The sequence below is a fragment of the Ctenocephalides felis genome, unplaced genomic scaffold, assembly GCF_003426905.1.
Source record: "Ctenocephalides felis isolate EL2017-DRISC unplaced genomic scaffold, ASM342690v1 CF-g0.4_SCAFFOLD_00692, whole genome shotgun sequence".
In the NCBI taxonomy this organism is placed as follows: domain Eukaryota; kingdom Metazoa; phylum Arthropoda; class Insecta; order Siphonaptera; family Pulicidae; genus Ctenocephalides; species Ctenocephalides felis.
Genome location: NW_020536846.1, coordinates 1 through 18,125, shown reverse-complemented (window position 1 = coordinate 18,125; position 18,125 = coordinate 1). Strand labels below are relative to the sequence as shown.

Below are 18,125 nucleotides of genomic sequence, written 5' to 3'. Positions count from 1 at the left end.
ATAAAAATCCATAAATATTTATGTAAACGTATTAAGCCTTTCGACACCTTTATGTGTATATAGTGTAGATAAACATATATATTTATATTTTCTCGAAAAACCAAGATGAATGTTTATTATTATATTCTTATTAATTTTAACTTTATGTGCACTTTAGTTTTCATCAGAAGTTATCTGTAAGTAGTTTGTAGTTTTATTTCTTCTAATTTGTAAACGATAGTAAATAATAAAAAATATATACTTCAGTCAACGACTCTGACTATATATGCATCTATAAGCAGCACCCCCCCCCAGCATTCTAGTATACTGTAAATTAATAGTGATAAACATGTGTATTTCAATCGCAACAATAAATTATTTTTAATTTGATAATTTTTTAATATTAATATTCAAAAATTAAATTATTCTAATTTGTTTATTACTATTCTAGCAATGAAACTGGAAGTAATGGTGCTGCAGGGCCGCCGCCTCCGCCACCAATGGTTACAAGTGTACCTGCAAAGAGACTACCTTCAGAGGTAAGAAATTACTTCAATTATATTTATTTATTCATATAAGGTTGTCAAATATCTCCCTTCCGCCTTTTTGTATTATAAACCAAGAGCAAAAAAGCGGAAGGGAGATATTTGACAACCCTATATGATATCGTTAGAATATTACAAAATTGAAACTACATTAATATTGGTAAAAGCGCCCTCACATCTAGCATTAAATTTTATTACATATTTGCCAATATTATTCAAATAAAAATGTTCATTTTAATAATAAATAAAATAACTATTTTAATAAAATCATTATGATTTTTTCTACGACTATAGTATATTAGTTTCGGGTTTCATTATAGTCACGATTTGGATGCCTTTAATAAAAATAAAAATAAATAGGCTTGGAGAAAATAATTTTATTTTCGAAGAATATTTTCATACGTCTATTTTAGTTCCGTGTCGCGTATTGCAACATCTAAATTTTGCTCCGTTGCGACGTGTTAAGTGAATTCTTTTTAATAATAGAATCTGTGAATGCATCCAAACGTCATCGTAACGCAACGCGATCACCACTCGCCGACTACTTGTAAACAGAGCAATCGCGCAATTATGAATCATCAACAATCCGTACTTTCGACGAATTGTTTTGGATTCTCTTATGATAATCATGGCATCATACGCATTATTGTTTATCCGAATGTCTTTACTCCAACCACATAGATTTCTTAATTTTTGGAAGAACCATACTTTTTATCTTTAACGAATTACTTTAATGCTCAATTCAGATTCCAGAAAGATCTAATGAACCGCCTCTATGTGTACAAAATGCAATGCTGACAAAAGACAAGAAGCCTTTCACCTACACTCCGGGTGGTATCGATTTGTCGCAAATTCGATCTCCTCGAATGGCACGACGGATAGTGCGAAACGCTCAAAGCGAAGGAGTGACCGAAACTCCAAAACCGTCGCCTTTGGCCGCCCATAGCAGCGAGCCTTTGCCGCCATCGGCACTGGCCGCAATGCAGCCTCAAATGCCAATTCAAGTTTTTCCATCCAATCCTCCTGCACCAAGACCAAAAGCTCCATCAAGAGCTCCACCACCTCCACCAATTTTGATGAGACCGTCACGTCTTCAAAAACAGCAGTCACCAGGACCGCAAGATTCATCTGAAAATCCAGCGATAAGTACTTCGCAATCACCGGTTTATAGCCCGCAATCAGGTCCTGTTACACCACAAACTTCTAACAGTCCAGGAACTACTCCAACGCAGCTTACACCGAAACCTCAAGTTGCTTCTAAACCTGCGATGGTGGTTAGACCTCCACCTATACTTCCGCCGGCTCGTAGTGCTCAGCGGGCTTCAGAACAGACTCCGCGTTGGAGTCCTCCAATTGATCAGAATGTAGGTTCTCTGGTAATACCAGCCGTGCAGCAAATGCCCAAATTACAATCTCCTCCTATTCCGTGGATGCATCAAGGATCAAGAAGTGCGCAACAAGATGTTGCTCCTCCATGGGTCAATCGTGAGGAAAATGACGATGCTAATGTGCGGCCAAGCTCCACGCATATTGTACCGATGCAGGTATTTATTTTATAAATAAAGTTTTTGCATTTACTAAATTAATTTAATACCTCAATAGCTAGATAATATTGATTTCATATTTTATCTTATATGAAATAATTGTTAAAAGGTTGAAGGAAGAGATAATTCACAACCGACGACTCCACAAACACCTGGAGCTAACAAACCAGGAGTTCGAGTGGTTCCAATTAAAATTGAAAGATCTGATAGAAATACTCCACCGAAACAAAGAACACCTGAGTACGAATATTTATAAATAGGTTTCCTATATTGTAAAAATAATATGAGCATACTAAGCGATATTATATTATTGATTACAGAGTGACTAATCAGACGCCAGTTGGTTGGGGAAAAAATAATTCGGGTACGCCTACACAATCTCGCGCTTTTAGATTTCTACAACAGACTACTGAAGGTTACGATGATATTAAACCCAAAACCGTGGTTGTACCAATCGAGTATGAGCAGCCTCCATCTGAGCAAATGCGCAAATTACAATTGGCAGAAGATGACAAACTGCTTATGGATCAATTTAAAGCGCATGGTGAGATAAAAGATATTATTTCATATTAATTTATCAAAATTAATTGGCTTATAAAAATTTATTTACTGCTTCAGAATAGAGTAAATGAAGTATGAGTTGTTAATTTAAAAAAAATGTAATAAAATGAGATATAGGTGAAACTTCTTAAAAATTCTGGTGTCTGAGATTCTGCAAGGCAGATATGGCCAATTGAAAAAGTTGTTTTAGTAATGAATACTGCACATTGTTCATCTCTTTATATAGTGTTTTCTTATACACCCTGACTATTGTTTAATATGTCTATTTCTGACATTTGCCAACGGCATTGCCTACCTTGATGTTTTCTCATGTTATCTCAATGAGTTTTCAAAATTCTGTTTTCTTTTCTTGTTCTAAGGAGTTTCACATCATAAAGTACACGTTATGAAATAATGTGAAAAATTATTAAAAACAATAGTAGGTATCATAACATAATCTATTGAAATAAAATCTTCCACTGCATAGTCGATGAGGAACAGTACTTGCATACTGAAGAAGAGCCCAGATTTCGAGGCGCCGCTATTCCATCGAAAGCATTCAGAGTTTTGCAGTGCATGACGGGCACCCAAGCAGATGCTTGTCAGGATGAAGGTTTACAAACTGTTATTGAAGTTTATATTGTTTATGTTCTTTTGATAATGGCAATAAGAGCATGTTTCCGTATTGATTGTCACATCACACCCTCCGTGTAAGGAGTTGGAAAATTTAAATATGTGATTGTTATGAACATATGTTTCGGAATGAGACTCCTTTTTTATGACGGAGGATTTGCATTAAATGTTATTAATCATTCTTATTACACGTACTGTATAGCTTTGCATTTTTCAGGACCTAAAGGGCAGACACGTCCTGTTAAGCCACCAAAACCACAAGGAGGTTAGTTTAATAAATTAAAACTTCTTATGCGTATGTATACTGACAGTTTGAATAATAAACAGCTATTTTTATTTTGTTGGAAATCAAATCTAAGTTTATCAAATAAACTTATAAAATGTTATTTCTATTAACTGACATAATTTTTTAGTGGATCCGACTTCGCCAAAGCCCTACATACCACCGAGCGAACAGAAGGTACTAGAACCTAGAAAATATACTGGATGCAACATACCTGGACGCTCATTTAAAATTTTGCAAGCCATTACTGAGCCCGAAAACTACGGTTGGTATAATCTTTACATATTAAGTATCAAAATTATTTTAATGAATAATATTTCTCAAAATTTTACAAAACAATTTGTCGATCGCCAATGTGATTCGACTTACTTTCGGATTGGCCATAAATAATAAAAGATTGATTCTTAATTATTATTATATATGATATCTTTCATCTTCTCAAGTTTATCATAAACATTGTTGAATGTTAATATCATATAGAATGTTTTTCATTATTTGTATTGTTTACCTTATACTGCATTTGAATGCTAAGACGTTTATTCAGTTGAATAATTTTCACGTGTTAATATTCGTTTCATTGTCATGTCATAGTCAATTGGGTCAATTTGTTTAATTCATGTATAAAATCGACATTATTTATTATCTAATATAATTATTTTTATTAAAATCCGTATTCAGATTCATGATATTGTATATGATTGTGCGGATGTTGTGTGACTTTTTGTCATGTTTGTTTTCTAAGCTAGCTGTGGCTAACATGGTTATGGATACGGATGAGTGAAAAGTTGCACAACACAATTTAAATAGTTTAAAGTGAAATACACTATTTGGCAAATCGACCCTTGCATCTTTGACATATTTTGAAATCACTCGGATTGACTGTGATCACAGTGTGGCCATTTGATGCAACCAATATTGAAACGGTTATGGGGATTGCTTTTAACGGTTAACGATCATTAACCATGGTGCGTTATGATTAACTACATGTGATCCTATGCGAGGCGATGCTAAACTTCAGAATAAAACAATAGACGCGCGCACGACTCCAGCGATTTTACTTACAATTAGTCGAAGTTTCTCATCGCGATCGCCGACTTGGCTTTGTGTTTCTTTTATCGCTTAACATAATGAATTTATTTTTATATACAAATTTCTCTACAAATATCTATATATTAAATGTATATTGTAGTATTAAAACAGTATAAAATTGATTTGTCTAACATTTTAAGAGGGTATTGTTGTCGTTTTGATCTGTTATAGCCGAAGGCACGCTTCCAGATGGTTGCGAGCCGTCTGTGTACGGCGGCCAACCCTGGGAAAATTATGATCCATGTTGGTCTCAAGATCCATATTGGGGTTATTACTATGCAAACCCTGAATCCTATGCTCAGCCAACGTCCGATGACACCGGCTCCTATCAGGAATCTGATGTCGATGCGACAGCACAGTACTGGCCGATGCATCCCTACGGCTACTATTGTTACTACGGTTATCCTCCAATGTATCCGCCATATTACTACCAAACAGAGCCGGAAAGTTGTACCGAAGACGAAACAACTTATTATGTACAATCCGAACAATCAGAAGCATCTGACAATAATACAAAATACGAAGATACAACCGAGAAGGAATCTGAAAGTTCCTCAGATGAGTCCGAAACTGAACATAAAGAAACTGAGGATTCCAATGATAAAGGCATTTCAAATAAAATTGAAATAGTCGATGAGGATAACGTTAACGAAGAAAATGAAGAGAATAGTGCAAGTGATGATAAAGTAAGTTCGAATGGCGAAGAAACAACCACAAATGAATTGCTTAATAACGAAGATGAACAAACTACAGCTGAAGACATTAGCATACAAGAGGAACAATCAGTTACAGAAACGACAGATAGCGAATCTTCAGATGAAAGTACCTTGGGCGAAGAACCTTTTATCGTTCCTCATCAATTAAGCATGATTTTAGAAGAGAGTGAATCTAATTATCTTGATTCTCAGCAACACAGGGTACGTACAGATAGCGCTTGCACGACTATAAGCGATTGCTCAACGACTATAGTAAATGCTTTAGATGATACTGATATAAATGATGATGATGACGAAGCAGATACTGCTTCATCAACCGTAACTGTATGCTTGCCGCTAAAATTAAAATTCAGTCGCTCCGAAAATGATGAGGATGTTACAACAATAACAGTTGGAAAAAGTAAAATGAATCATGAGAGTTTCGAAAGTGAAAGTCCCGATGTATCAGTTACTTTAGAGTGTCCTTTATCAAAATCAAATTCAGAAACAGTTGACGTAGCATGTACGATTACAAGAAAAATTTCAAGTGGAGACATCAATGTTAGGAATATAACTTCAACCGAAGAAAACTCTTCAGATGACGATAGTGATGAAACTAGTGAATCATCATCAGAATCAGATTCAGAATCCGAAAATGAAAATGCAAACGGAAAAGTTAGTAATGTAGTTTTTGAAAAGGAAGCATCGAAATTAAATAATGTACAATCACATGTTGATAACACATCACAGGATTCAGATGATGATTCTGACGATTCAACAAGCAGTAGTAGTTCTTCAAGTGAAGATAGTGATAGTGATACAGATAACAATGCATTTAGAAAAAATGAACAGAAAAGTAATAATGTTGCAGAGAATAAGAAAACAAATAACACATCTGAGGACAGCATAAATAATGAAAGTTTAAATAGAAATTCATCTAGATCCAGTCTTAAGTCAATGAAAAGCGTAACATCTATGTTAGAAAAATCTTTCAGCAATCACATACTCTCGAAAAGTCATAGCAAGAAAGTATTATCTACATTAAATAAAAAATCTCAAGAAGACTCAGAGGAAGAAGTGGATTCGGGTGTTACATCAGATATAAGTAGGCATATTTCAGAAACAGACACAGAATACGATTCATTCCCCGAACTACGTAAAATGAATAAATACCAAAGAGCAGCGACACATTCTCGATTATTCAAATTATTGCAGGGTGAAACCGGCGATCAGACTGATGAAGAACCAGATGATTCTCTGAAGGAACAAAAATCTTTGGAATCTGCACCTCGTTTACGACGTGATTTTTCAGTACGTAGCGATTCGACACGATCTGTGGATTCTGAAGCAGTATTTGGCAAACGCGAACAATTGTCTTTACCACTTCTTTCACAATATTCAGGTAGTGATCCTGATAGTTTATCATCTTCGAGCGGTCTAGCATCGCCCGCATCGCCAACCGTCAATGAACGGTTACTAACCGAATTAATTCAGAGCCTTTTGCGCGGTAAAAAAGGCCGAACTCTTCGAAAGTTGCCGATGGAAAAATTGCGCGCAGCAGCTTTGCGAATTTTGCAGGAAGATATGGATCAGTACGATACAGTGAGTTCGTCGACAACTGATTCAACGCCATCCGGAACACCTCATGATATGTATGGAAATTACTATTATGACTATAATAAATATTACGAAACGTGGGGAATGGTAAACTTGGACACATCAATAGACGATTACGACATATTACCTTCGAAGGCATTTAAAGGATTGCAAGAAAGGGCGATGGGCATCAGTAATAATGGCCACATCGGCGGGACGTGGGCCAAGTGTCCGCGAGTGCTAAGCGCCAAAAACATCGCTCAAGAGAAAATCATTGTTAAAGCGAACGAAGAGGTCGTTTGCGGACCCGACAGCAGCGACCGAACCACGTGACCCAATGTACCTAATGTTTTAAGCAAGCTTAGAGTTCTTCTTATCGATGTGCTTAGTGCCGCGCTGGGTCAAACCCAGAAGGTACCGACAACAGACTATCGTTTGACCGTGTTGTAATTTTTGATTTTTGGTTTTGTGTAAAAATAATAGAGCTTTTAATTAATTAATAGTACTGGAGTTATGCTTTCATGTCTCGAAGTCTTTTTGGCAAATCGAGAGGTGATGCAAGCGCTACTGGCGTTGTGTGCCAACACTATACACATCAGCGCAGACGCAAACTGTTCTTATTAGACCTTTTCCTTACCGCCAGGTTTTCAACTGGATTATGTTATATAAATTTACAATTTTCAACTAACAATACGCTGCAGACTAGAGATTAGTTTAAAAAAGACTCACATTGGTCACTTTCATTCAACAATCATATTCACGATCATGCATCACGTTTTGTTTTCACTTTAAGCATGACAGCTGTTTCAAATGCTTGCTTATGCACTGCATCTTGTATAATACATTTTTGAGTTAAATGTCCACTTTGTGTTAATCGATGCTGAATTGGAAATATATTTATCAAAATACAAACAATGGGAACATAAAAATTTAAATCAGTTGTATAAAGTATATTTTCCTAAACATGCATCAATGTGTGTGTGTAATACTTAACATCCTCAAGTAATTGCAAATAATATAGTCTTCTCGAGTATTTCTTCAAAATTTGTCTTTGTCAGTTTTATATCTAAATAGGTAAAAATAAATGTGAATTAATATTGTGATATAGACTGGATATGCGGCTTGCATTCGTCGTTTTTGAATTTAGTCTTGGCACGCTGGCCAATTTTTGTGCAGAATCCTTGACTAGAGAAATTTGCTAGTGGTAACGTTTTTAACAGGAATAATAACATCGCTAGTGTAATAACTAATTATGAAATACCATAAACATTTGGAATCATAGTTAAATTAATAATCTGATTTTGTAGCAATTATATTCGTTTAATTAGTCAAATTCCATTTCTCAAATCATTATCAAAAACTTTACATGCATACAGTACACCATTTTTGTTTAATAGTTACATAGATACATATTCATTAATTTAACCTATTAATTGTTCATTAATATAAACTCTCACTAAAATTGTAAATATGTGATTATTTTATTCACAGGGCCGGGCCAGTCTGACTTGTGAAATGTCTAGGGAGTTCATCAGGGCGGCGTTCCATTAAAACTCAAAGCCTCCATGAATATAAAAATCCATTCAAATGGCGAGGTTTCAACGCCAAGTATCCATATAACATACACAGAAAAATATGGATAAATATTGTATCTTATAACTTAGTTATAAAAATTGACATCTATAAAGTTAGGTAGAAAATGGCATTCAAGTGCCGCATTAATATGCTTGTACATCATCAGTTGATTTGACTCTTCAAGTAGAAGTTAGATTTTTGAACATTTTGAGCGTCTTATATTTTTGTTCTTGAAATAAATACATTACAGTATGGCAACTCATATTGCAGTCTCTGATAATAAATATTCAGCTGATTTTGTACAAACATCATACCACGTAAGAATATTTGCAAACCCTGGACTTCCTCAAAACAATATGTCAGTTAACTCAGCAACGGTGCAACTCCAGTACCTGCACAATAAATAACTAAATATACGATTTGTTTACATGAATATTTTTTCGAGGTCTTTAGTTTAGAATGGTTATTGAATGCTTATAATATGTTAGTTTGTGTTGAGCCTGTGAAGTGATAAATAATGGCGCATTTCTTACGGATAATTGTCGTTCATTTTAGTAGTCTCGATAGTAAAATATTTTACAAGTGGTTTTTATATCTGATTGTGTCAAAAATAGATTTGCTGGTTAATGGTATGTTCATACTAGTTCATACACATTTATTATTTTTCATTATAAAATGTATACATAATTTTCTTTTACCCTTTTGAGATCTAGCAAGAGTTAAGCAATATCATGTTAATTACTATTTTTTCCAAATGGAATATGTCAATGTTTATCGAATTTGAGATATTTTAAGGGTTTATGTGAACGAGCTTAGCAAATAATATTTTTTAATGAACAGATATACTGTTCGGATATTGTATACTTAATTTGACTTTATTAGAATTTAATATTTTAGTTGTTTTATAAATTTTACTAATTTTATTAGGATAATACTTATGTTTTTAAAGGTGATGGGATCTTCATTCTAATGATAAAAATAAAATGCAGTTTTACAATTGTAACACTATATCGTTTTATTCCCAGATGATCTTATTTTAATAAGTGGTGTTTAGATTCAGACACTCTGATGTCAAGCAGTAGTGACATCGGTTTTCACTTGAAAATAAATAATATGCCAATATATTTCTAAGGGACCGATTCTGCCGCATAACTGAAAAATGTTATGGCAAGGCCATGTATTGAAGAACTTTCCATATAAAATATTGACAAAAGTCATGTGGTTAGTGTGCAGTCAGGCGTATTTCTCAAGTTGTCAGATAGAGATCCTAACCTAGAAACCGCACAAATGTCAAAAAAAATGATCTTAGATAACAGGCTCTTTCTGACTCAGCTCTATAACATACGAGTGACGTTGCAGTTTATGTGTAAAACGTGTGAATGCACAGCAAATACATAATATTTTGACAGTATTCAGTATGATTCAGTAGCATAATGTATGGAAGTTGGAGCGCAACATGGCTTTGCCATAACATTTTTCTATTATGCGGCAGAATCAGTCCCTAAGTACAAGTAACTTTTACAGGACATTAGGGTTTCCATTGAAAAGACAGCAGTATTAAAGACATTCTAATAACAAATGCATAACAAACAGTTCATTATAATCAAATATACAATTTAAAAAATTCTAAAAAGTTAACGAATACTCACTTGTATAAAAGTGGAAAATATTCTGACTAATAATTAGAAACAATACTATGGGTTTTAGTATGCAAGCAATGCCAAGAGTTCTGATCAGACTCTAATTAGAATTTCTGGCATAGCTTGTATACTTGCATACTAAAGCCCACAGTCTTTTTTTTTAAACTTAATCTAAATTTGTAAATAATCACATATTGACTTATATTAGTTACTTTTTTGAATTGGAATAAAAATTCAGATTAACCAAATTTTAATGATTACTCATATATAAAAGTGCATATTGAAAAAATATTTATGCCTGAACATAATGTTGAAGAGTATACTTCTGCAAACCGACAATAAGTGAATTTATATATATATATATATATATATATATATATATATATATATGTATATATTGACCTGTTTATTTATTTCAATCATTGGTAGTGCAATATAATTAGGAGTATTAAAAAAAATTGTATCACAAAGGAAAGGACAATCATTAGATTGTCTTAAAATAAAGCAAAGTAGTAGAAAATACCTAAAACCAACTGTTCGTAGTACATTAAGAATAGTTGTGATTACTATTTGAATATCAATGGAAAATAAACAATCAAATCTCAGCAGTACTATTAATACGTAAAACTAATTTTTGTTATTTCATTTTCTTTGTATTTAATTTAAAAAACAACTAGTTAGATACGTCCATTTCGAATTCGTGTACATAAATGTACCTGACTTGTCTGCAATCTTCTTTCGGTTATGTAATGTTTATGACTGCTTCGGCGTTTCTCGAATAAATTCCAAAGCAGATGTTGGCAACCAATTGCTCATCAATTTCAATTCTGAAGAAATTTTGTTATAAAACTCTATTATATACAATAACGAAACTAATATGTATTCTTCAGATATCTATTTCATACTCATAAAATACTAAATTTAAATTTTGCACTTTATTTTTTTACAATAATTTTTTCTAATACATTTGTCCTAATCGTACGAAAGTATTTGTAAGAAGTATGATATGGAAATTTTAAAACTGAAAATTTTATAGATCAATTTTTTTAAACTAAATTGTGTAAAAATTGAAGCGAAAGAAATTTGTAGAATGTTTTTATTTTTTTGCAATCTACTCTGATATATATATATATATATATATATATATATATAATGACATTGTTAATTGACATTTGTCTATCTTTATTATAATCATTCATCAAACCAGCAAAAATGTTTACCTGCAAAAGATTGGTAAGCCCTGATTTATTTTTATGCTGTGTTCTTTTCCAAGAGCAAATTTTGGTTGATACTAGTTCGTATTTCTCATTATTTGTATGTAATGTACTAAAAATGCATTATTTTATAAAAAAAATTGAAGTTATTGTGATATAGGGTGCTTGTATAGCTTTGATATTATTGAAGTGACTTAATTGTTCGAATTGATTTCAATATAATTTTTTTTTTTTTATTTCTAACATACATTTTATAACTTTCCAAATATAAGGATATTCAGTAAATCTATTGGCTCAACATGTACAATTTGACACTAAGTATTAAAGTTAAGTATTAAAATGCACAATTGCATTTTTTTCATCATAGGATTTGAATAGCTGACATAATGTTAATTAAATCTAAAAATGTTTTTCTCTTTAGTCTTCTGGGTCGCCTGTAGGTAAGCGGTTAAGAGCGATGGGACGTGACTCAGAGGTCTCGGGTTCGATACCCATTTCGAGCAGCCTGTTGTCAGATAGTAATATGTTTCCAAGTGAAAATAGCCTTCGCCCGGCATTGCTGCACCAATAAAAATACTCGTCCTATTACAGAATATGTAATAATTGCCATCTGTCACAAACTAGTAATAAGTCAAATCAGTACAACAATTTATAGGACTATTGGGTTCTGATTGCTGTTCAAAAATATATATAAAAAACTGGTACTGCATGAAGGTTACCATCAATTAAAATGTAACTTTAATTATCAGTTATTTTACACAAATTCATAGCTAATGACAATTTAGGAGATCTCAACACCATAAACATATATTTCTATATTGAACCAGAACCAGGTTCTGATTGCTGTTCAATAATAACTAAAAAAAATTTAGTCTTCTGGCTGAAGTATTGCATTATTAATAAAACTATATTCAATATATAAAACTTCAATCCAAAATCATTGTGATTAATTTGTGCCTGGGGAAATAAAAAAATATTAAAAAACACATACTGTAAATTTTTTAAATGACAATTTATTTAATATTTATCCATATGTAATCAATTACATGACCATCTCTTTTATAACTATATATACAAATATCAATATAACTAAAACATTCACTAATTGAAAATTTCTAAAATTTTTAAAAATTTATACATACATTTATATATATTTATATCTATATACAAATATTTGGAGAAAACTCTTATGCCTGCAGGACACCAAAGCCGAAACTGGAGCAATTGCTTTACCCTCAGCGATGGTGTGCAGAAGGCATTACAGTAGTACACAAACGTGTTCTCGTAGAAACAACAAAAACTTGTATAATTTTCACCAACAATTCGAACCAGTTTGTCCATTCGGTAAACTAAATAACAGTCTGAAAATGTCCTAAATATAAGTACGTACTGTATATTTGTATCGCGCGCGGTTCCTCTTGGTGGTGTTGAGTGATGTAACTTCGGGCAGCACATGACAGGTTAATTCGCAAAAGTCGAAGATAGACGAAATTGTTCGATTTAGTTCGGTAACGACAAACTATGGTTAATCTTGTGCGAGGGTTCTAGTGAAACAGAACCTTAACCTTTCCGTTTTGATCATATAGTGAACGTGTTTATAGTGATTTTTTTAAATTCAATATAAATTGCAAGCTGTCAGTATAGACATTTAGTAATTGATAAAATAAAATTGTTTATAGTGCATAGTGAATAAAATCAAATGCCAAACATATTCCAACCACTTACGAAAATGATGACATTTGTAAGGTAAGAAATGCTTTTGACACTCCTAGGTGCATGCACATTTTTTAGTTTCCTATCCGCATGCATTTGACAGCTGGATTATAATATTTTACTATTTACAATTACAACTTTTTGCATCACGTATTGAAACAAATTAAACATATTTGATACTTATATTATGTTTCCTGTACCGATGCCACCAAAAGACTTGTTTCATGAAAGGTTTCATTTCTCTTTTGTGGAACAAACATTCTGATAATTTTCAATACAAAAAAGGCTTAGCAACACTTACAAGGTATTGAAATATCAATCCTAGCCATATGATAATTTGAAGTTGAAACATTCATAATATTTCATTAATAGTCAGTCATTGTAGTAAGTTCACCTCGGAATTCGAGATACCCAGCTGTTGTAAGTCTGTAAATACTTGTATATTGACTTCCTAAAAGTTGTCTCAAAAATACAAAATAAATCAAAATATAAAAAAATTAAGTTTTTCAAAAAAATCAACTGACTTCTCAAAAACTTATTTTTTTCAAAGTTTTGCAAAGTTTTTCTTAATAACTTTGTTTACAGTATGAAAAGTTGCAGCAATTTGCCTTGAGGCACGATGCCATACACCACTAGTTTATTCAAGTCATCAACATAATGAAACACAGGTTATATGAAAAATTAAAGTAGATTTTAAAATATGTATTTATATTTTTTGAATAGCAATATAGATTCCTGTAAGATCACAACACCTGATCATCATTAGTTGTTGGTAGTTATTGCCCAAATTAATTGTTGCAAACTTGTTTTTGACTATTTGTATGTATTTGCACGATGAGTTCATCATACATCATACACCCTACATATGGTAGGGTGTCAATACCCTATGTAGGTTTTGAGACAACTTCAGGGTGTCAATATACAAGTATTTACAGACTTACAGCTGGGTATCTCGAATTACGAGATTCTTACCCAATTTAAGCTTAAATGATTGGACTATAATAACCCTTTTGCTACGAGCGTTGTTTGACAATTTCTGTGTACGAGTGTCGTCTATAGACGACATCCAGTGTGTCGACTTTTGCTTTATTATTTATCACTCTGAGGTAAATTATCAAGAATTTCTAATTTTTGAATACATTTGTATTGATAAGGTGACCATACGTCCCGATTTGGCCGGGACAGCCCGGATTTTCAACTATTTTCCCGGGTTTTTCTAAAAGTAATATTCCCGGATTGTCCTAGGGCTTCCAAAAAGAATAGGTATAAATTGAATATTTGCAAATACTTGATAATAAAATTAGATCAAACCAAAACGTTATTAATGAGAAAATTGTCAAATGCAAAATCTCAAAATTCACGATTAAAATAGCCCATCACTTTAGTAATTTCGTACTTTTATTTAAATGATTTCATTTAATTTAATGATTAGAAAATCTTGTAATATTTTGTGAAACAAATATTAGGGCGGCTTAATGACTCGTACAGCAGTATCACTCGCAAAAAGGGTTGAACTTATAAATATTATAAATGGAACGGTATTTTATATTCGTTGTAAATCGAATATAAAATATTATAAATTTTTAACAAATCAAGTTCAAGTGACATATTTTCCATGTATAGTTGAATCTTATTCCAGAAAATATGGACCAATTCTCGGATAAAATAGAAATGTTATGCTATTGCTATGTTACGGGTCTATGATCGTATGAATTGGTAGTAACAAATTGTAGAAAATCAATCTATTTGCACATAAAACCTAACTTCACGTATGCGTTATCAATAGGACATCAGAAATTTGCACGCGACCAAATTTTTATTTGACGTTCGTGCGTTTTGTAGGTTAGGTTTTATGTGTAAAACGCCTCAACGTACAGCAAGTACATAGCTTTTAGAAAGTTCGTTACTACCAACTCATACGAACGTAGACCCGTAACATAGCATTACCGTAACACTTCTACTTTATCCGACAATTGGCTCTTATATTAACCCTTTCCACTCGCGAATTGCGAGGTTTATATGTATTTTGCCGCCGGAGTGGCGACATACGAGTAGAAAGGGTTGAAATAGCGTAAAATATCTATGGAATAATCTAATTAGGAACTTAGAATGAATAATTATATGCAATACTTATTAAATCTCGTTGCAATTGTATTTGAAATATACAAATAATTTTATTGCAGATTTATATGAAATATTTTGAAGGAACAAGTTCAAAATATTTATATTCAAATACATTTTTTTTAAAAGCTTCAGCGGAACAGGAACCATATTAAATATGATTTCACTTTATGAATTATTTTATTACCTTTAAATTTATTTTTACGTTCACTATTCTGATTAAAAACGGTTTCATGTACTCCCAAATTACAAGCAATTAATATTAATTACATATAACTTACATTTACTAATATGTATTTTTGTATTATACAACAATTGAATTTTACAATTTTTGTACATAAATAAGAGTATAGGAACAGTTTTAATAATAACGTGTTTTAAAACTAACCACAATAGATTCTTTTCTGAGATCTGGGGTTTTGTATAAACATTGATTTTGTTCGAGTTCTCAACTTTGGCTAATTGAATTTATTTTAACTATTGCATAATGATTGTTTTATGATACAAATATAGTAACGATGCAGGTAATAGATACACACTCATTTAATAATAAAAATAAAATAAAATGAATTTTGCATTAATTATTGATTTTTTTATTATCACCAATTGTCCAAAGCATATGGATAAGTTATGATTGCTATGGAGAGATAAATTATATCCTCATTTTGTGAAAATAAAATTGTTTAGTGAATCTTTTATTACCATCATTGTTACTACTTCGTTGCAACAAAAAATAAATATTTTCTATTATATAATCTTAATGCTGATAAAGTAAAAATGCCTGAGCGTCTCCAGTTTTCGGTATCGGTACCTCAATGAACATACCCATATCTCTATCGTAATTATAATATTTTCACATAATTCACATTTTAACAATGTCTTTTTGTTCATATTAATTCTATTCACTGCACTATAATTTAAATTGTTTTCGTGGTTACACTGCTGGCCATACCTGCAAATAGAAAAACAAAAATATTAGTAATCAGATATAAAATTATGCTTTATATGGTATTTTTGCATAAACAAATTTGAAGAAGCTAACGTTAAAAAAAAAAATTGTAATTTTCTGAATATTTTTGGATGTTAATTAGAATTAATTAATATCCATCCCTAAAATTTACATAATAAATTTGAAAGATTGTAAAGAATTTTTTCATAAATTTTGATCATAGAATTTCATGGAGAAAATTGGTTTTCTGAAGTAGCCATAAGGAAATTGAATTACTAAAATTAGTATCATAAAGTAGGTAAATTTGTGGTAAAAAAGTGAAAATTTAGAGATGTATGCGTTTTGTAATTCTGAATTATGAAAAATTAAAATTAAATGAAATTTAATCCCAAAATATGAAAGAAAGTGCTGGAGGTGGACAGCCCTCGGTGAAAATAGTTTATTTTTTAAGATAAATTGAATCTTTTCTATAAGCTCAAGAAAATCTGAATTGCAATTTGGCAAAAAACATTCATTGACTGAAAGCAGGACTAGAAATTATCGGATTACTAAAATGACTATTAAGTAATAGAGGTTTGTGGCAGGAGATTGAAAATTTAGGGCTGATATGTTTTTCAATTACAAATTATAAAATAACGAAAAATAATAAATTGGTCGTAAGAATTAAAAAAAAAATTAAGGGGCATTTAGGGACATCAAAAATAGATGTTATCTGATTCTCAGTCATACTGAACGAGATTATAAAATCTCATAAAATTCGGTCAAACCGTTGCTATTAGTTGATATTAGGGTTGATATTATATTATACTTGTGGTCGCCGTTGAAACAAATTCAGGACTAATGTTTTGAAGTAGAAACTGATATCACTACTGCTTGACATTAGGGTGTACGAATCCCAGTATTGAAATCGGTCAAACCGTTTTGGAGGAATATGGCCACTAACATCATGAAAAAAAAATATATATATATATATATATATATATATATATACAACGCCAACTTCTAATGAAACTTGCCAAAACTTCAACCGTCTTAAAAAAAGTCTTAATTTTGGAAAATTTGGCGCAATTATGTTATTTTTTTGACTGTGGTCCTAGAAATGTTATTCACGGTTACGGTTCCAAAATTTAAATAAACGAAAATAATAAAAACTAACCACAGTAACCGAAAAATGGTTGTAATTTTACTAAAGCTTTAGGTTGTACTTGAAAGCTCATAATATCCAAACAACGTGAGATATTTTTTTTTCTAATTTTTTGAGGACACCTAAGTCACTAATATCAACCCATTTCGACTTGACGTTAGGGTCTGGGACACCCTGTATATAATTAAATTATATTAGAGTACTAGAATTGTATAGGTAATTATACAAAATTTATCAGCAATAGCAAACTTTTGTTAATGTTTGATCAAATAGATTGTGTGTAATTAATATTATGGTTCATCAGTACTCGTTATCCCTTGAACGATAGAAAAAACGAATGATTTTTTTTAAATTTTCCATCACTGTAAAACAGGTTCACAATTAAAAATCCAGAGATAATCATAAAAAATTCAACTAATACAATATATATCTATTATGATGACTAACGCGTTTCTATTGCGGCCGTCGTCCGGAAAAAAGTCAAGCAGCAAACGGAAGGAGCGAGGAATTCATGTGCAAAGTTGTGGACTATGCAAAAATCGCTATCGACATGAAGTGTTTTAATGGATATTTTGCATTATCTCCACTCTTCGATTGTGTGCCATGAATTGCATTGTGTTGCACGTACCGTATTGACCTAATTGTCGTCTCCGATTTCCCAACAGTAACTAATACGAGTCGCGGGAATTCGCTTCGCGGTGATCATCACAGATGCGCGCAAAAATTAGAAGGACGACGGACAACCTTATCACGGTAAAAATCCATCGGTTTTATGTCTACATCGAGGACGCAAGATTTATATAGCCTATTTATTGTAAAGAATATATGCTCCGGCATGGATTGGCAACATTTTTCAACGGCTTTT

At 32.1% G+C, this 18,125-nt stretch overlaps 2 protein-coding genes across 3 annotated transcripts; both read left to right on the top strand.

Annotated features, from left to right (window-relative positions):
* Window positions 1-430: 430 nt before the first annotated feature.
* Window positions 431-1,904, top strand: LOC113367385 (extensin-like; the record flags this gene model as incomplete). The annotated part of the gene is made up of 3 exons (XM_026609000.1): window positions 431-518; window positions 1,271-1,798; window positions 1,893-1,904. Coding segments are annotated over 3 exons (628 nt in total), but the record flags the coding sequence as incomplete, so codon positions are not given.
* On the top strand, window positions 1,903-9,076 carry LOC113367373. Of its 2 annotated transcripts, XM_026608984.1 has the most exons (7): window positions 1,903-2,068; window positions 2,178-2,308; window positions 2,389-2,612; window positions 3,096-3,221; window positions 3,459-3,506; window positions 3,655-3,789; window positions 8,396-9,076. In XM_026608984.1, exons 1-7 carry the CDS (start codon window positions 1,922-1,924, stop codon window positions 8,416-8,418), a joined length of 834 nt encoding a protein of 277 aa, XP_026464769.1. In that variant the 5' UTR covers window positions 1,903-1,921; the 3' UTR covers window positions 8,419-9,076. The 2 variants fall into 2 exon arrangements, with proteins under 2 accessions (XP_026464769.1, XP_026464774.1); XM_026608989.1 differs by lacking the exon at window positions 3,096-3,221.
* Window positions 9,077-18,125: the final 9,049 nt, after the last annotated feature.